The following is a 13,107-nucleotide window of genomic DNA, read 5'->3' on the forward strand; positions in this document are numbered from 1 at the left end:
ATGTAGACTTAGTGCAGTACACTTCAAAGATGGTTCCTTTAATTAGGGAACGATTGAAAACAACTTTCGGTAGGCAGAAGACTTATGCAGATCCCAGATGGAGGGATGTAGAGTTTGCAGTAGGCGATTACGTATTCCTAAAGGTTTCTCTGATGAAGGGGGTCATGAGATTTGGAAAGAAGGGTAAGTTGACACCTCGGTATATTGGACCTTTTGAGGTTGCTGATAGAGTTGGAGCAGTTGCCTATCGGTTGGAGTTACCACCCAACCTTTCTCATGTTCATCCTATATTTCACATCTCCATGCTCAGGAAATACATACCTGATCCTTCTCATGTGTTACAGCCGGATATAGTAGAGCTAAAAGAAGACTTGATGTTTGAGGAGCAACCTGTAGCTATAGTGGACTACCAAGTGAGACAGTTAAGATCAAAACAGATCCCTATGGTTAAAGTTTTGTGGAAGAGCCAGTAAGTGGAAGAATGCACCTCGGAGTCAGAGCAGAACATGCGTAGCAAGTACCCTTATTTGTTCAATGTGTAATTCTGTTCTTTTATTCTGCCTTGTGTAAAATTCGAGGACGAAATTTCTGTAATGGGGGAAGAATGCAACACCCGTAATTTTTAAATTAATTATTTTATGGGTAGATATTAATATTTTATTTTATTTAAATTTTAGGAAATTATTTGAAATTATTTGAATTTTAGAAATCGGGTTCGATTTTTCGAAAATATAAAACTTTGATGATTTTTAAAAATTAATTTAAAGACCACGTGATAAAACTAAAAATATATTTAGACTTTATGAATTTTTCTGAGTTTCCTAGAATTTTTTTAGAATTTTTAGGTCTCGTTTTTTGTCCTAGGGCAGAGTAAAAATTCAAATTTTTATATTTCGAATCGGACTAGCTGAATCGAACAGGATCGGGTTGGACCGGCTGAATCAAACAGGATCGGGTTGGACCGGTCAAATAGACAGGACCTTTTCTTTTCTTCTTCTCCTTCCTCCGCTCGTCCCGACTGCTCTCCTTCCCTCTCCATTTTCTCTCTCCTCTCTCCTCCCTTTGCCGCCCCACTGCCACTCAACCCTCCCCCTCCCTCGCCTTCGGAAAGCCTCTAGGCCGCTAGAAAAGTCGTGCGAAAGTGCCTCTGTGCGCATGCTCTGCTTCACCTTCCCCGCCCAATTTCGGCCAATCCGGCCACCAATCGGATCAGGTCTTATCCCAAAATACTTCTACACCTCGAGAATTTTCCATAGACACCAAGAACACCAAAATCCATCGAGCGGTTTGCCCAATTTTTGTCCGAAAAGTTTTAGCCAATTTTGATTTTCGGGCTAGATTTCTTGAAAATCGTAAATCCCACCAAAAATCTAAGAGTACCGGAGTGCTCCACTCATCGAGAGCTTCGTGGCAATACCCATTTCAAATTTTTCAGATACCGTTTTTTGGTGGGTCTCGCGAGACTTTGGTGTATTTTTCTGAGCATTAAATGAGCTTAGAAAATTCCGTAAAAAATTATATAAGTGTTGTGGGCTTCGCGTAGGTACCTTCAATTCGCGGAAATTCAACAGCTACTTGGGTCTGTAATTTTGGGCCGGACAGACAGGCTACTGAAAAAGTCTTCGAATTGGGTCGAGGTTATAAGCTACCTCACCATTTTCAGACGTCTCGGACGCGTCTCTAGGGTCGGAATTGGCATAGGTAAACCCGAACCCTCATTTTTCTTAGTTATCTAGTGCCTGAATTTGATTAAAAATCTATAAAATATTCGTGGTAGGTTAGAAAAATATAATCCCTTTTTGCGTTAGCTCTATAATATTGCTAAGGACCGCGGGGTAAAGTTTTAGAATTTTTAGAGCTCATTTGGGTAGTTTTTGCAAAAGGGGTAATTGTAGGGATTAAATTATAATTTTTTAAATTATGATTGTTGACTATTTGGGTGGGCCCAGGAGGGGCCATATGATGTGATTGGGTTGTGGATGTGTGACTTGTGGATATAGAAGTGCATTTTGAACCCTTTTACAGGTTGGGTAGGTCCTAAGTATAGGGGAGACTCTGTTGAATTTTCTACACGACCTAGGGTGTCTTTGGTCTTTTCCAAGCTTGTATCAAGTCAAATATATTAAATAATTGCAATGAAATTTTTCAGGTGAGCCGGCACAGCCTTCCTCCTCCGCCCAGCCGCCGCAGTGACCGCGGTTAAGTCTGTGAGTAAAATATTAAATTTAATTATAATTTTGATATTATTATATATTCAAGTATGCCCATGAATCACTTATAAATATGTATCTATGTAGTTAAACACTAGGCATGTTTTATATTGCATTCATAATTGATAAAGTGCCATGTATATTGTTTGTGGTAATTTGGAGCAGTGTGCGTGTGGTATGGTATTGGTTATGGATAGGACGGGTAGACACGACTTGAGAGACACTCGCTGAGACTCGGTCCTTTATGGATAAGTCGAAGTAGACACGGCTTGAGAGACACTCACTGGGACGCCACATTTGGTTTATTAAGCGAAAGTCCGGCTTGAGAAACACTTGCTGGCAGAGGTTGGTTTAAGAGAGCTGTATAGGGGATCAACTCCCATATATATACTGTTTGAATAGTATTGGGTGTATGAGTGCTCCAAATTGCCTTTTTACTATTATAATGTGATTTGTATGAAATTTATGATGATGTTGCATTCCATTCCTTAGGATGTATTAGCTTTAGATAGCTATAGAAATTATAGTTAAAATTAGTAGTTTACTCTCTCAGTCGAACGCTTACTCCTGTTCATCTATTTTTCCAGGCTACAAGAGGATTACTTGTTGTGACTAACCTGCTCTTCTTCTTCGCAGGTCAATTAGTAGTATTTGATGTATTTTGTATAATTGAGTTAAATTTTAGACTCCACATGAATTGTGTTTATTAATTGCATGCATGACTTAATTGGATGAGGGAGCTGAGCTCCCATTAGATTTTTGATATTATGAGCAGGTGGAGGGTGAGCTGAGCTCTCCAATTTATTTTATATTGTGTTTACAGGTCGGGCAAGTCAAAAACTTCTCATTGAATGGTCCATTTTATGGTCGGACTCTGTCTGGTTAAATTCTTAAAATTGGGCCCAAATAGGCCTTAGGATTGAGTTGAGGAATAGTTAGGCTTACTACGGGACTCGAGGGCTTTAGGCTGGCCCAGGTCTTAGTTCTGATCCGGCCTATAGGTTGAGTCATGACAACACACCTCAAGACACAATTTTAAAGTAGTTCAGTGTAACAGGAGCCAGAAACATATCCAACAGTAGGTGGACCAAGACAAATCACCTCCACAAAGGCGCCCTATAGCAAAACAACTAATAGGGATGCAGTATACACCCAAGGCGACGCTAGCTAGAGCAATCGGAGGGGCAGAGGAAGTGAGACACGCCTCCACCCGTGGGCGTGTGGGACAGCGACAGGAGCTTGTATCGGCGTGTGAGCCTCACTCGCCGATCTTTTGGTGACCGAATTTTCTGGGTGGGGTCTCCAGCAAGGGACCTTCCTTCTTGGGTGGGCGGTGAGACTTAAATGTCACCTTGAGATGGTGACCTAACTCCACAGTGACGCTTCTGATAGAAAAAAAAAGAATTCTTTTTTAACAAAGCACTGATACTATGCAGTGAATATTTTCTATATATTTTATTTAATAAAATACAAGGTATTTATATACAAATGATCATATAATTAAGTATTCTGAATCCTATAATTAAGTATTCTAATTGAGATGACATCCCACTAATTATGTTAACTAATTAGCTAACTAATTAAAAAAAACATAATTATAGGATTGACTTCCTATAACAAATATAACTAAATTAATATTACTGCATATTATACTAAGTTTATGGACGATAATTTCCTATTTATTCATATTAATAGCTCTTGCACAAAAATTTTTAGTGATATGATTTATAGACGATAATTTAAATATTAAAAAATAATTCACGCTAATAATATATAATCTTTAAGTAAACTTTACCGTTCAATTGAGCGGAGAAAATCCTTACTAAAAACTCTTTATTTTTCTCAATGAAATTAAATCTAATCGGGTGAGTTAGAAAATATCTATAATTTGTTTTAAAAAATAATAATAAAAAAATAATTCCAGTTATAAGATGGGGACGCTAACGTGCGCCGATTTTCAGAGTCCGCCATGGCTACCAGAGACCAGAAAAAGAGAATACCACTCTTTCCCTTAGTCTCTCTTCTCTGCTTCGCTTCTATCTTCTTCGTCCTCTCTTTTTCCAGAAGGCCCTTCCTCTCTCGCCAAACCTCCCAGCTCAAACCCAACCTCATATCCCACCCGACCCCACCATCCGGATCCTGCAATTATACGCAAGGTTCCTGGATCTACGACCCGAATTGGAGGTCCGAGAGGTACGATGGTACCTGCAAGGAGATATTTAAAGGATGGAATTGTATTGCTAGTAATAAATCCAATGCCAGAGAAATTCTCAAGTGGCGGTGGCAGCCTAAGGGCTGCGATCTTCCACCGTTCGATCCCGTCTGGTTCTTGGAGACTTATAGAGACACCAACATTGGTACTCTTATTCTGTCTTTTTCTCTAATCTGGACTGTAAATGTTGATAATTTAATTGCTATTAATGCATTGGGTTTCTGTTTGGTTACTGAGAAATATCGGGAGAAATTGGAGAAAAAAAGAATCTTTACTGACTTTTGAGGCTTTTTCTTCTTGGTTATCAAATTGCAAAAGAAATCTTGAGATTTGAATTTCGGGGTTTGTCTAGTTTTGGCGCTTGTCCAGCTGCATATCTATGACCATATTGTATCTCTGTGTTCTGTTTGTGGACCTTATGAATGCTCTACAGTGCAGGATTCGTTGGCGATTCCTTGAATAGGAATATGTTTGTGTCTCTTTTTTGCGCACTGAAACGGGTTTCAAGCGAAGTGAAAAAGTGGCGTCCTGCTGGGGCTGATCGTGGGTTTACGTTTCTTCACTACAATCTTACTATTGCATACCATCGAACAAATCTTTTAGCGCGTTATGGTAGGTAAGCTATACATGCTATGATATATCTGTTCAAACTCTTTCAAAGTGATATAGTGTATTCTGCATCATGAGATGTTGCAGATGTCTGTAGATTACATATATTTGGATGTGGTATGTTATTTGCTTCATGTTCTGGTCATTTGGATGATCTCATGGATTGTTTTACATTTTGCTGCAAATAATATGCAGTTCTGTTTTGCTTCTTAGTAATATTGCTGATTTAGTTCACATTTATTCCAGATAGTTTCAAATTCAATTTGGATTTACCCCTGCTACTATATAATGCAGTTGGTCAGCTAATGCTAATGGTGGTGAGTTGGAATCCCTTGGATATAAAGAGGGCTATAGAGTTGACATGGACATTCCCGACGGCACATGGGCAAATGCTCCCAGCTTCCACGATATTCTAATCTTTAACACTGGACATTGGTAATATTACTTTTTCAGTTATTATTTTCCATAATAATGTGGACTGCTGTTGTGAACTTCAGTGAATTGTGATTTGGCATTCAGTTTTATATGATGGTAGGAAATGGATTTAGTTATCAGCATGTAAAGCCGCAATGGTGGGATGTGTTTAGTGAACTGACCAATGTTGGACCAAGATGGTCATTGATTTGGCTAGAAACCTACTAATTCATGCTTCTAACCCTATGGCATATTTTTCTTCTCTGGATCCCTTTGATTTATTGCTAGTCTAGCTATCTATATCTATGCTAAGTGCCAAGTTCTGGTCAGTTGGATGTATAATTGTCCACAACTGCTAGAGTTTACTACTCCTTCAATGGCTGTCAATAGTCCTTCGGATCTTGCATTTGTTCTTGTAGTTTCTATGATCTGTAGGAATTCTTGTCATTGACAGTTTTTATGGCTTTTTGCTATGTATTTAGGTGGTGGGCTCCTTCAAAATTTGACCCTGTAACGTCACCCATGCTTTTCTTTGAGAGGGGCCAGCCTGTGATCCCACCCTTAACCCCTGATGTTGGGCTGGACAAGGTTTTGAAATACATGGTATGCAGTATGTAAGCTTTCAGAGTTGCATTATTTTTATATTCTCATAATGAGCAAAGGAATGTGTTATGTGATTTATTTAGTTCACTGGCTCTTTTCTGTTTCAGTTGCAATGTTCGTAAGAATTCTGATATGTAAGAAATTCATTATCTAGAATGTAGACTCTCTTTTTTCCTTGTTTGGCAGAATTTTAAATTTAATTATATTAATATACTCCAGCATGACACTGGATATATTTCCAGGATTAACCTCAAGAATTGCTTAATGTTATAGAAAGATATCTTTCCCTTTTGATTTGCTGGTATTTTGAAAATTAGAGCAGCACTTGGTAATGATAAAATAAAACACAGACTATGAAACAAAAAAAGAAAATGAAATGATGACTGATATTAAGTGGAAATGTTCAACTGTTATATTTGAGCGCATACATCTATTCATCCATGGATCTGTATTAAACATATATTATATATCTTTATTATGTGATTAAAATTCATATACTGCATGATAGAAGCAGTAGTTCCTCTCCTTTAATCCCTTACTTCCCTAGTGAACGTAGGATCCAATCCTTATCCAAGTCATTGGTATGTTGCCAGTAGATGTAGCCAGCTCAATTTGCACTTATTTTTGCATATACATGTTTGAATGTAAATATGTTGTCCCCTCATTTCGTGTCTTATTTGTAGATACTGTTTGTTGAGAAAAACATGCATCCAGGTGGGCTCAAGTTCTTTCGTACACAATCTCCTAGACATTTTGAAGGAGGTGACTGGGACCAGGGTGGTTCCTGTCTACGACTAAAACCTTTATTGCCTGAGCAAGTAAGATTCATGATTTCATAATTTGTTAACCTGTGCACGTTCTTGAGTACCCTCATGCATACTTGCCTAGCAATTCAATTTGGTGTTGCAATATTATTAAGGCTAAAGGTGTGTGATTTCCCCTTTGAGGTTGAAGAACTCTTCTCTATAAAGAACAATGGAACAAATGTGGAATCCCGTTTGGTGAATCAACACCTCTTCAAGGCCATTGAGGGTTCTAATTTCCATATTTTGGATATAACCCACATGACTGAGTTCAGGGCAGATGCTCATCCATCCACTGCTGGTGGGAAGAGGCATGATGACTGCATGCACTGGTGCTTACCGGGAATAACGGATACTTGGAATGACTTGTTCATAATGCATCTAAACAGTATCAAGGTTAGAAACTAATGTACTATTAATTATTTTTTTTTCCACAAATTGAGTTCTCTTGGTTCTTTGTTCTACTAAATGCAGTGATCACATATTGAGACACTTACTGACACAAATGATAAAGCTGAAAATTTCTAACTGAAAATTAGGAGATGCTGAAAATGTTTTGATAGCACTTCATTGCCTTTAGTCTTGATGGTTATTTTTCCACGTCTTGAGCCAACTTTATTGATGTAGCTCTCAAGATTTGCACTAGTGAAGTTTTGTGGACTTTAGAAATCTTGCCTCCAGATAATCCAAATAAAAGACATAACACGATTCTATTATATGAAAGGGAGGAAGAAGCTCAATCAATCTTCATGGTCCATCCCTTCTTGTCCTCAATACAACCCGTTTGAATTCCTGTTAGATTTGCAAGCAGTTTCTGAGATACTGTATCTGCTCCTGTTTTATAGTTAATCCTGCATAACATAATAAGCAACTGCATTGAATATCCTCAAGATCAGAAAGGGAAAAAGAACTGTTTCCTTTAACTTGCAAATTACAACATAGGCTTTGGCTCAGTGGTATTTAAATCATTTTCAAGGTTGTGAGATTCGAGTTTGAAACAAAATATACGACATTGCTGCTGTACCTCTTTTCATGATAGGTTACACTACCAACAGGATTAACAACCATTGCAGTTCCTGTGCAGAAAGCTTCATCAGCATCAAGTAATTCCTCCAATAGAATACTGCGCTCCTCCATCTGATATAAAGTCGGTAGCACACTCTTGTTATTAAATTTGAAATCAATATAAAAAGAACTAACAATAGTGCAAGATGGTAACTACTTGGTATCCAATGTCAAGAGCAATTTCAATGATACTTTTCCTGGTGATTCCAGGAAGAACAGATCCATTTACTGCTGGTGTTGAGATAACATTTCCCTGCAATGAAGAAGATAAAAAAAACTTAAAAATAAGAGAAGAAAATTTTGTTCTTCTCAAGTAAACTTATCCACTCTTATTTCTGGGAGAATTTTTCCATATATACCTAACTTGAAAAGCAATATACTTTGATAATCCTGTTAGTTCTTACCTTCACAATGAAAATATTACATCCAGAAGCCTCCTCAATAGTTTTCCTGGTCACTGCATCAAGGAATAACACATCGGAGAAACCTTTGGCCTTTGCTTGGAGAATTGCTTTGTAAACCTATAGAAAAGGTGAGAAAGGAAAAGAAAAATGTACATGAAATTATAATTAAAGAAGTTAATTATGCTTACTGGTGAATAGTTAGTGATAGCTTTGATGCCTCCAGTTCCACCAGGGATGGCTCGGTAGACATTATCTTCTACAAGAAAATGAAGGGGACCCTGTTGAAATAATGAAATGGATAAATTACTTGGCAATCAATTGTAGGACTTGAACTGTTAAGTAAACAAAATAACCAACCATGCTATAATTGCCGACAGGAGAAGCATAGATGAGGAATGTGCATTCGGGTGCTGGCCCCAAACCCAGAGTTGGACCAGTTCCCATGAGCAAAGGCCTAATGTATAGCGATCCTTTCCCCGCAGGAGGAATCTGCACCCAATTCAAGACAAAAACCACTAAGAATTCCAGGACATAAATACACTTCCAAAACACAGAGACTGAAAGGTCAATACCCATCTCTTGTTGGCCAAGGCAGTTTGCTTTACAGCATCAATAAATTGGCCTACACTTGGTGATGGCATGAACATTCTTTCTGCACCCGTTTGCATCCGTAGAGCATTCTCCGCCGGCCGGAAAAGCCGAATATGATTATCTTCTCCCTTGTACGCCTTTAGCCCTTCAAGTAATCCCTATTATACACAAACCGAGTCATGTTACTATATATACATCACTCAAAATTGGTACTTGATTTCACCTGTAAACAAACTTCAGTTGATTAAAATTTAATTGAAATGAGTGAAATGCATGGATTTTGGATATGAAGTTGTTGGTTAAAAGCTTCGCAGGAAAATTAAATAGGATTCACCTGTCCATAATTCAGAATTCCTGAGCAAGGGCTCAGCTGGATGTTTCCATAGGGAATGAGTTTCCCTTGTGAAAATGTAAATTTCTGGTCAATAGAGCAACTCATTGTGTACATGTAATCAGTTGGAATTAGACTAAATCCAAGCCTATCCCAGTTGAAAAAGTTGCACTTTTCTCCACCATTGCTGCTTTGATCAAATCACAGAAACATCACAGAGTAACAACAATTAATTAAGAGGCAAACATCAGAAAGAATTTTGTTCTATTTGAACCTTTTTCTACTGCTCTCTTAAGCGTTTGCTTATTTATAATAATATATAGGAAGGCAACTAACCTGTTCATCTCCATTTTTATTCGGACTCTGAGAGGAAAAAAAAGAGAAAAATATTAGTGTATATCATAAGAAGAGAAAGGTAATAAACTTGTATTGTAAAGTCTCGAATTCGAATTTCAATGCCTGATATTAGGAGGAGCCTCTAGGTAGGAGCTGTTTCAGGCTTGCTGTTGCACCTTGCAGATGGCCAGCAGATTGCATATGACGATCGGTGTGATATTGAAGCCCTAGCTTAGTGCTTGTTCTTATATATATTATGAGTGATTTGGTATGTGAATATTGAAATGGTCAATATTTAAAAATTATAAAATTCAAAATTCTCTCACTTCCACATTAGACTAATTTATGAGAGCACATCAAAATTATGTAATTCATTAAGTACTGGGTCAAATGAAGAGGCTAAGCTAATTAAGGAGAATTGAATATCTAGATTAATTCTAAGTTCTTGAAGTCAAATGGTAGGTTAACCTAATTCATGAGGATTAATTTCTACCAACCGCTTATTCTAAAAGCTGAAATTTATAGAGAGCCTCAAAAATAATTTTATATCTCTAACACAAATTTACACATGAATACTCATAAGATTTAAAGTTTAAACAAACATATATTCACATTACCTTAAGCTGAAATGTTTAATTTAATGTTTATCATACACCAATCATTTTTTTTAATTAAATTAGTATTTGATAGTATTTAAACATAAAAAATAAATAGAAATATTTAATCTTTAATCATAGTATCATTTAAGCTAATGGCTGAGTAGTCTTATAACATAAATAATTTAGCTATTAAATCTTTGTTTTTGTCATTGCACTCCTGTACCAAAAAAAATTTGATAAAAAAAAGGAAAGAAAATCTGAAAAGCACATTAATTTTCTCTATGCCCATGCCCAACTATATGTGCTAAATATATTTCTAAGTTTTCCGAGTCAATATCCAATATTAAGTAGTTCTCCAGGTTAGGAATGTCAACTTTAGAGTATCAACGAAAATCACTCTACTTTAATTTTATCATGATTTTCAATATTTTAATTTATTTTAAATTTAATTAAAAATTTATTCCAAATTATTCGATTCGTTGTAAATCTGATTATTATTATTTGAATAATTTCCAAACTCAAATAACTTTATATATTTTAATTAATAATCTACATAAAATATATATATTTTTATTAATAATTTGTATTTTAAAAATTTAATAATTTTATAAAATATTTATATTTTATTTAATACTATTATAAAATTATATATTTTATATTTAATGAAATTATTTATATAAACGGATTCAACTAGTCAAATAATAGATGTCAAACATATAAACTCGAACTTGATATTGATATTATTATTTAAACTTAAATTTGTTCTAAATTTAATTGTATATCGGTCAAACTCATTTGAATAGAATCAGTTGAATATGTACCCGAAAATACTAGAGCCATTGCCATCCCTATCTTGGATACAAAAGAGAGATGATCAACTCAATCAATGAGGATGGTCCACCCTTTCTTGTCCTCAATAAGACCTGTTTGTATCACTCCAAGAGTTGTGCGCAGTTTGTGAAACACTGCTTCTTCTCCTGTTGTATATTTAACCCTGCATTAAAATATATAATTAACATGATTAATTAGCCAAAACCATTCTCAAAACAGATTAATATATGCTTAATGATACTTGTAATTAACATTTTTCCCTGATAGGTGATGCTACAAACAGGACTGACAACCATTGCAGTTCCTGCACATCTTCCACTGGAATAAGCCGTTCTTCGACCTGACCCAATTGGCATGAGTCAACATTTGCCACACAAGCATTTCTACTATTATTGATTTAGTTCAATGTTACTGAATTCATATTCAGAACTATGAGATATCGAGATTCAGCCTTAATTGAAGCCAATTGATAAAAAAAAAAAGAAAAGCTTTTCTTCTACTTGTTTGAAAAGAATTGGCTCGATGCTTGTAGTGGAGAAGATAGTTACCTGATACCCAAAATCTCGAGCAATCTCCAGGATGCTTTTTCGTATAATTCCTGGTAGAATGATTCCTTTAAATGCTGGAGTTGAAATGATATTATCCTGTAACATATGCAGATTTTGTTATTTTGGACATTAGCAGTTAATTAAGAGTTATTTTTTTCCCAAGAACTTTAAGAGTTTCTTATAGAATTTCCAAAAATTCTAATAGAACTTGAGATTCATGGTGTCAACTAATATTTATTTTGAAGTATAAACGTGAAAAATGATGAAATATATATATATATATATATATATATATATATATATATAGACATATCTTATAGATGAAATTATTGCATGAAGAAACCTCTTCAATATATGTGCCAGTTGCTGCATCCAAGAAGAAGAAACATCATCAAACCCTTCATCCTTTGCTTGCTTTACTGCTTCGAACACCTACAATTAATGCATATATAATCCTTTCCATTGACTGTCTTATGGAAGCATTAGCATAAAAATGGTTACAAGTTTTGCTTACTGGAGAATAGTTTGTAATACTTTTGATGTCCCAAGTTCCTCCAGGCAAAGCTCGATGAATCTGTTTCTCAATATACAAGTTTATAAATCCACGACCCTGTAATATATGAACAAAATTCATGATCCTTGTTCTGTTGTATAACTATAAGCACATTTAAATGTAAGAGTTCACCCACCTTGGCTTTATAAAAATTGCCGATAGGAGAAGTATATATAAGCAATGTGCATTCAGGAGCTGGTCCAACGCCCAGAACAGGTCCACTTCCAAAAAGCAGGGGCCTCAGATACAGTGATCCTTTCCCATGAGGAGGCACCTACAATTTATATGTGTAGTAGGTTGACGGCCAGCATGAAATTCATTCATCTCTCATTATATGAATTATGTATATGTACACAGAAGACCATGATCAAGCATAAGAAAAGGAGGGGTTAATCTGTATGTCACCATTTTGCTTGACAGCATCAACAAATTGTTGGATGGATGGAGCAGTCAAGCACAATCTCTCTGAACTCATTTGCATGCGCAGAGCATACCATTCTGGTGATCAAAACCACAATTATTGATAAACTTTTTGATGCTTTTTTGTTTTTTTTAAGCAACAACAACCATAGCAAACTTATGACAGTAGATTTTATATTTTTATACACATTGATTTTGCTATTTTAAATTAAATTCCTTACAGTGAAGTTGACATAAAGAAAGGGGAAGTGAATTTTTGGAGTTTCTCCCCAAAAGTTTAGGTAACTGGATGAGTTATGTTCAAGACTATTTAAAAATAGAAACATATTTTAGTGGTAAATACAATTACTACCAATATTTTGCCATTGGCTGTACTCAGTACTCTATTAGTTGTAATATTACTCTTTGCTTTCCTCTATGCCATGATTTTAACCTAGACAAACAAAACAAGAACAAACTTAGGAAAATTGTGTATGAGGAGCACATTCTTTTATTATTCTTTTACGCGTAGAAAAGTGAGTTCTCACGAAGTAAAAAAAGTAGACTCTACTTTTATATAATTAAGGAAGTTTACGCAT

At 35.8% G+C, this 13,107-nt stretch overlaps 2 protein-coding genes and 1 pseudogene across 2 annotated transcripts; 1 reads left to right on the forward strand and 2 right to left on the reverse strand.

Moving 5' to 3' along the window:
- Nucleotides 1-4,129: 4,129 nt before the first annotated feature.
- Nucleotides 4,130-7,416, forward strand: LOC110644905 (protein trichome birefringence-like 13). Its single transcript, XM_021797873.2, has 6 exons — nucleotides 4,130-4,567; nucleotides 4,861-5,038; nucleotides 5,326-5,466; nucleotides 5,928-6,048; nucleotides 6,732-6,866; nucleotides 6,996-7,416. Exons 1-6 carry the CDS (start codon nucleotides 4,180-4,182, stop codon nucleotides 7,257-7,259), a joined length of 1,227 nt encoding a protein of 408 aa, XP_021653565.2. The 5' UTR covers nucleotides 4,130-4,179; the 3' UTR covers nucleotides 7,260-7,416.
- LOC110644906 (branched-chain-amino-acid aminotransferase 2, chloroplastic) lies at nucleotides 7,249-9,839 on the reverse strand. The gene is made up of 10 exons (XM_058151343.1): nucleotides 9,702-9,839; nucleotides 9,579-9,605; nucleotides 9,246-9,429; nucleotides 8,893-9,069; nucleotides 8,678-8,809; nucleotides 8,509-8,598; nucleotides 8,321-8,437; nucleotides 8,074-8,169; nucleotides 7,876-7,988; nucleotides 7,249-7,702 (listed from the first exon to the last, which is right to left on the reverse strand). The coding sequence occupies exons 2-10, from the start codon at nucleotides 9,590-9,592 to the stop codon at nucleotides 7,588-7,590; spliced, it is 1,038 nt and encodes a 345-aa protein (XP_058007326.1). The 5' UTR covers nucleotides 9,593-9,605; nucleotides 9,702-9,839; the 3' UTR covers nucleotides 7,249-7,587.
- Nucleotides 9,840-11,056: 1,217 nt separating this feature from the next.
- Nucleotides 11,057-13,107, reverse strand: LOC131182051 (branched-chain-amino-acid aminotransferase 2, chloroplastic-like; annotated as a pseudogene).

The sequence above is a fragment of the Hevea brasiliensis genome, chromosome 8 (genome assembly GCF_030052815.1).
Source record: "Hevea brasiliensis isolate MT/VB/25A 57/8 chromosome 8, ASM3005281v1, whole genome shotgun sequence".
NCBI classification, from domain to species: domain Eukaryota; kingdom Viridiplantae; phylum Streptophyta; class Magnoliopsida; order Malpighiales; family Euphorbiaceae; genus Hevea; species Hevea brasiliensis.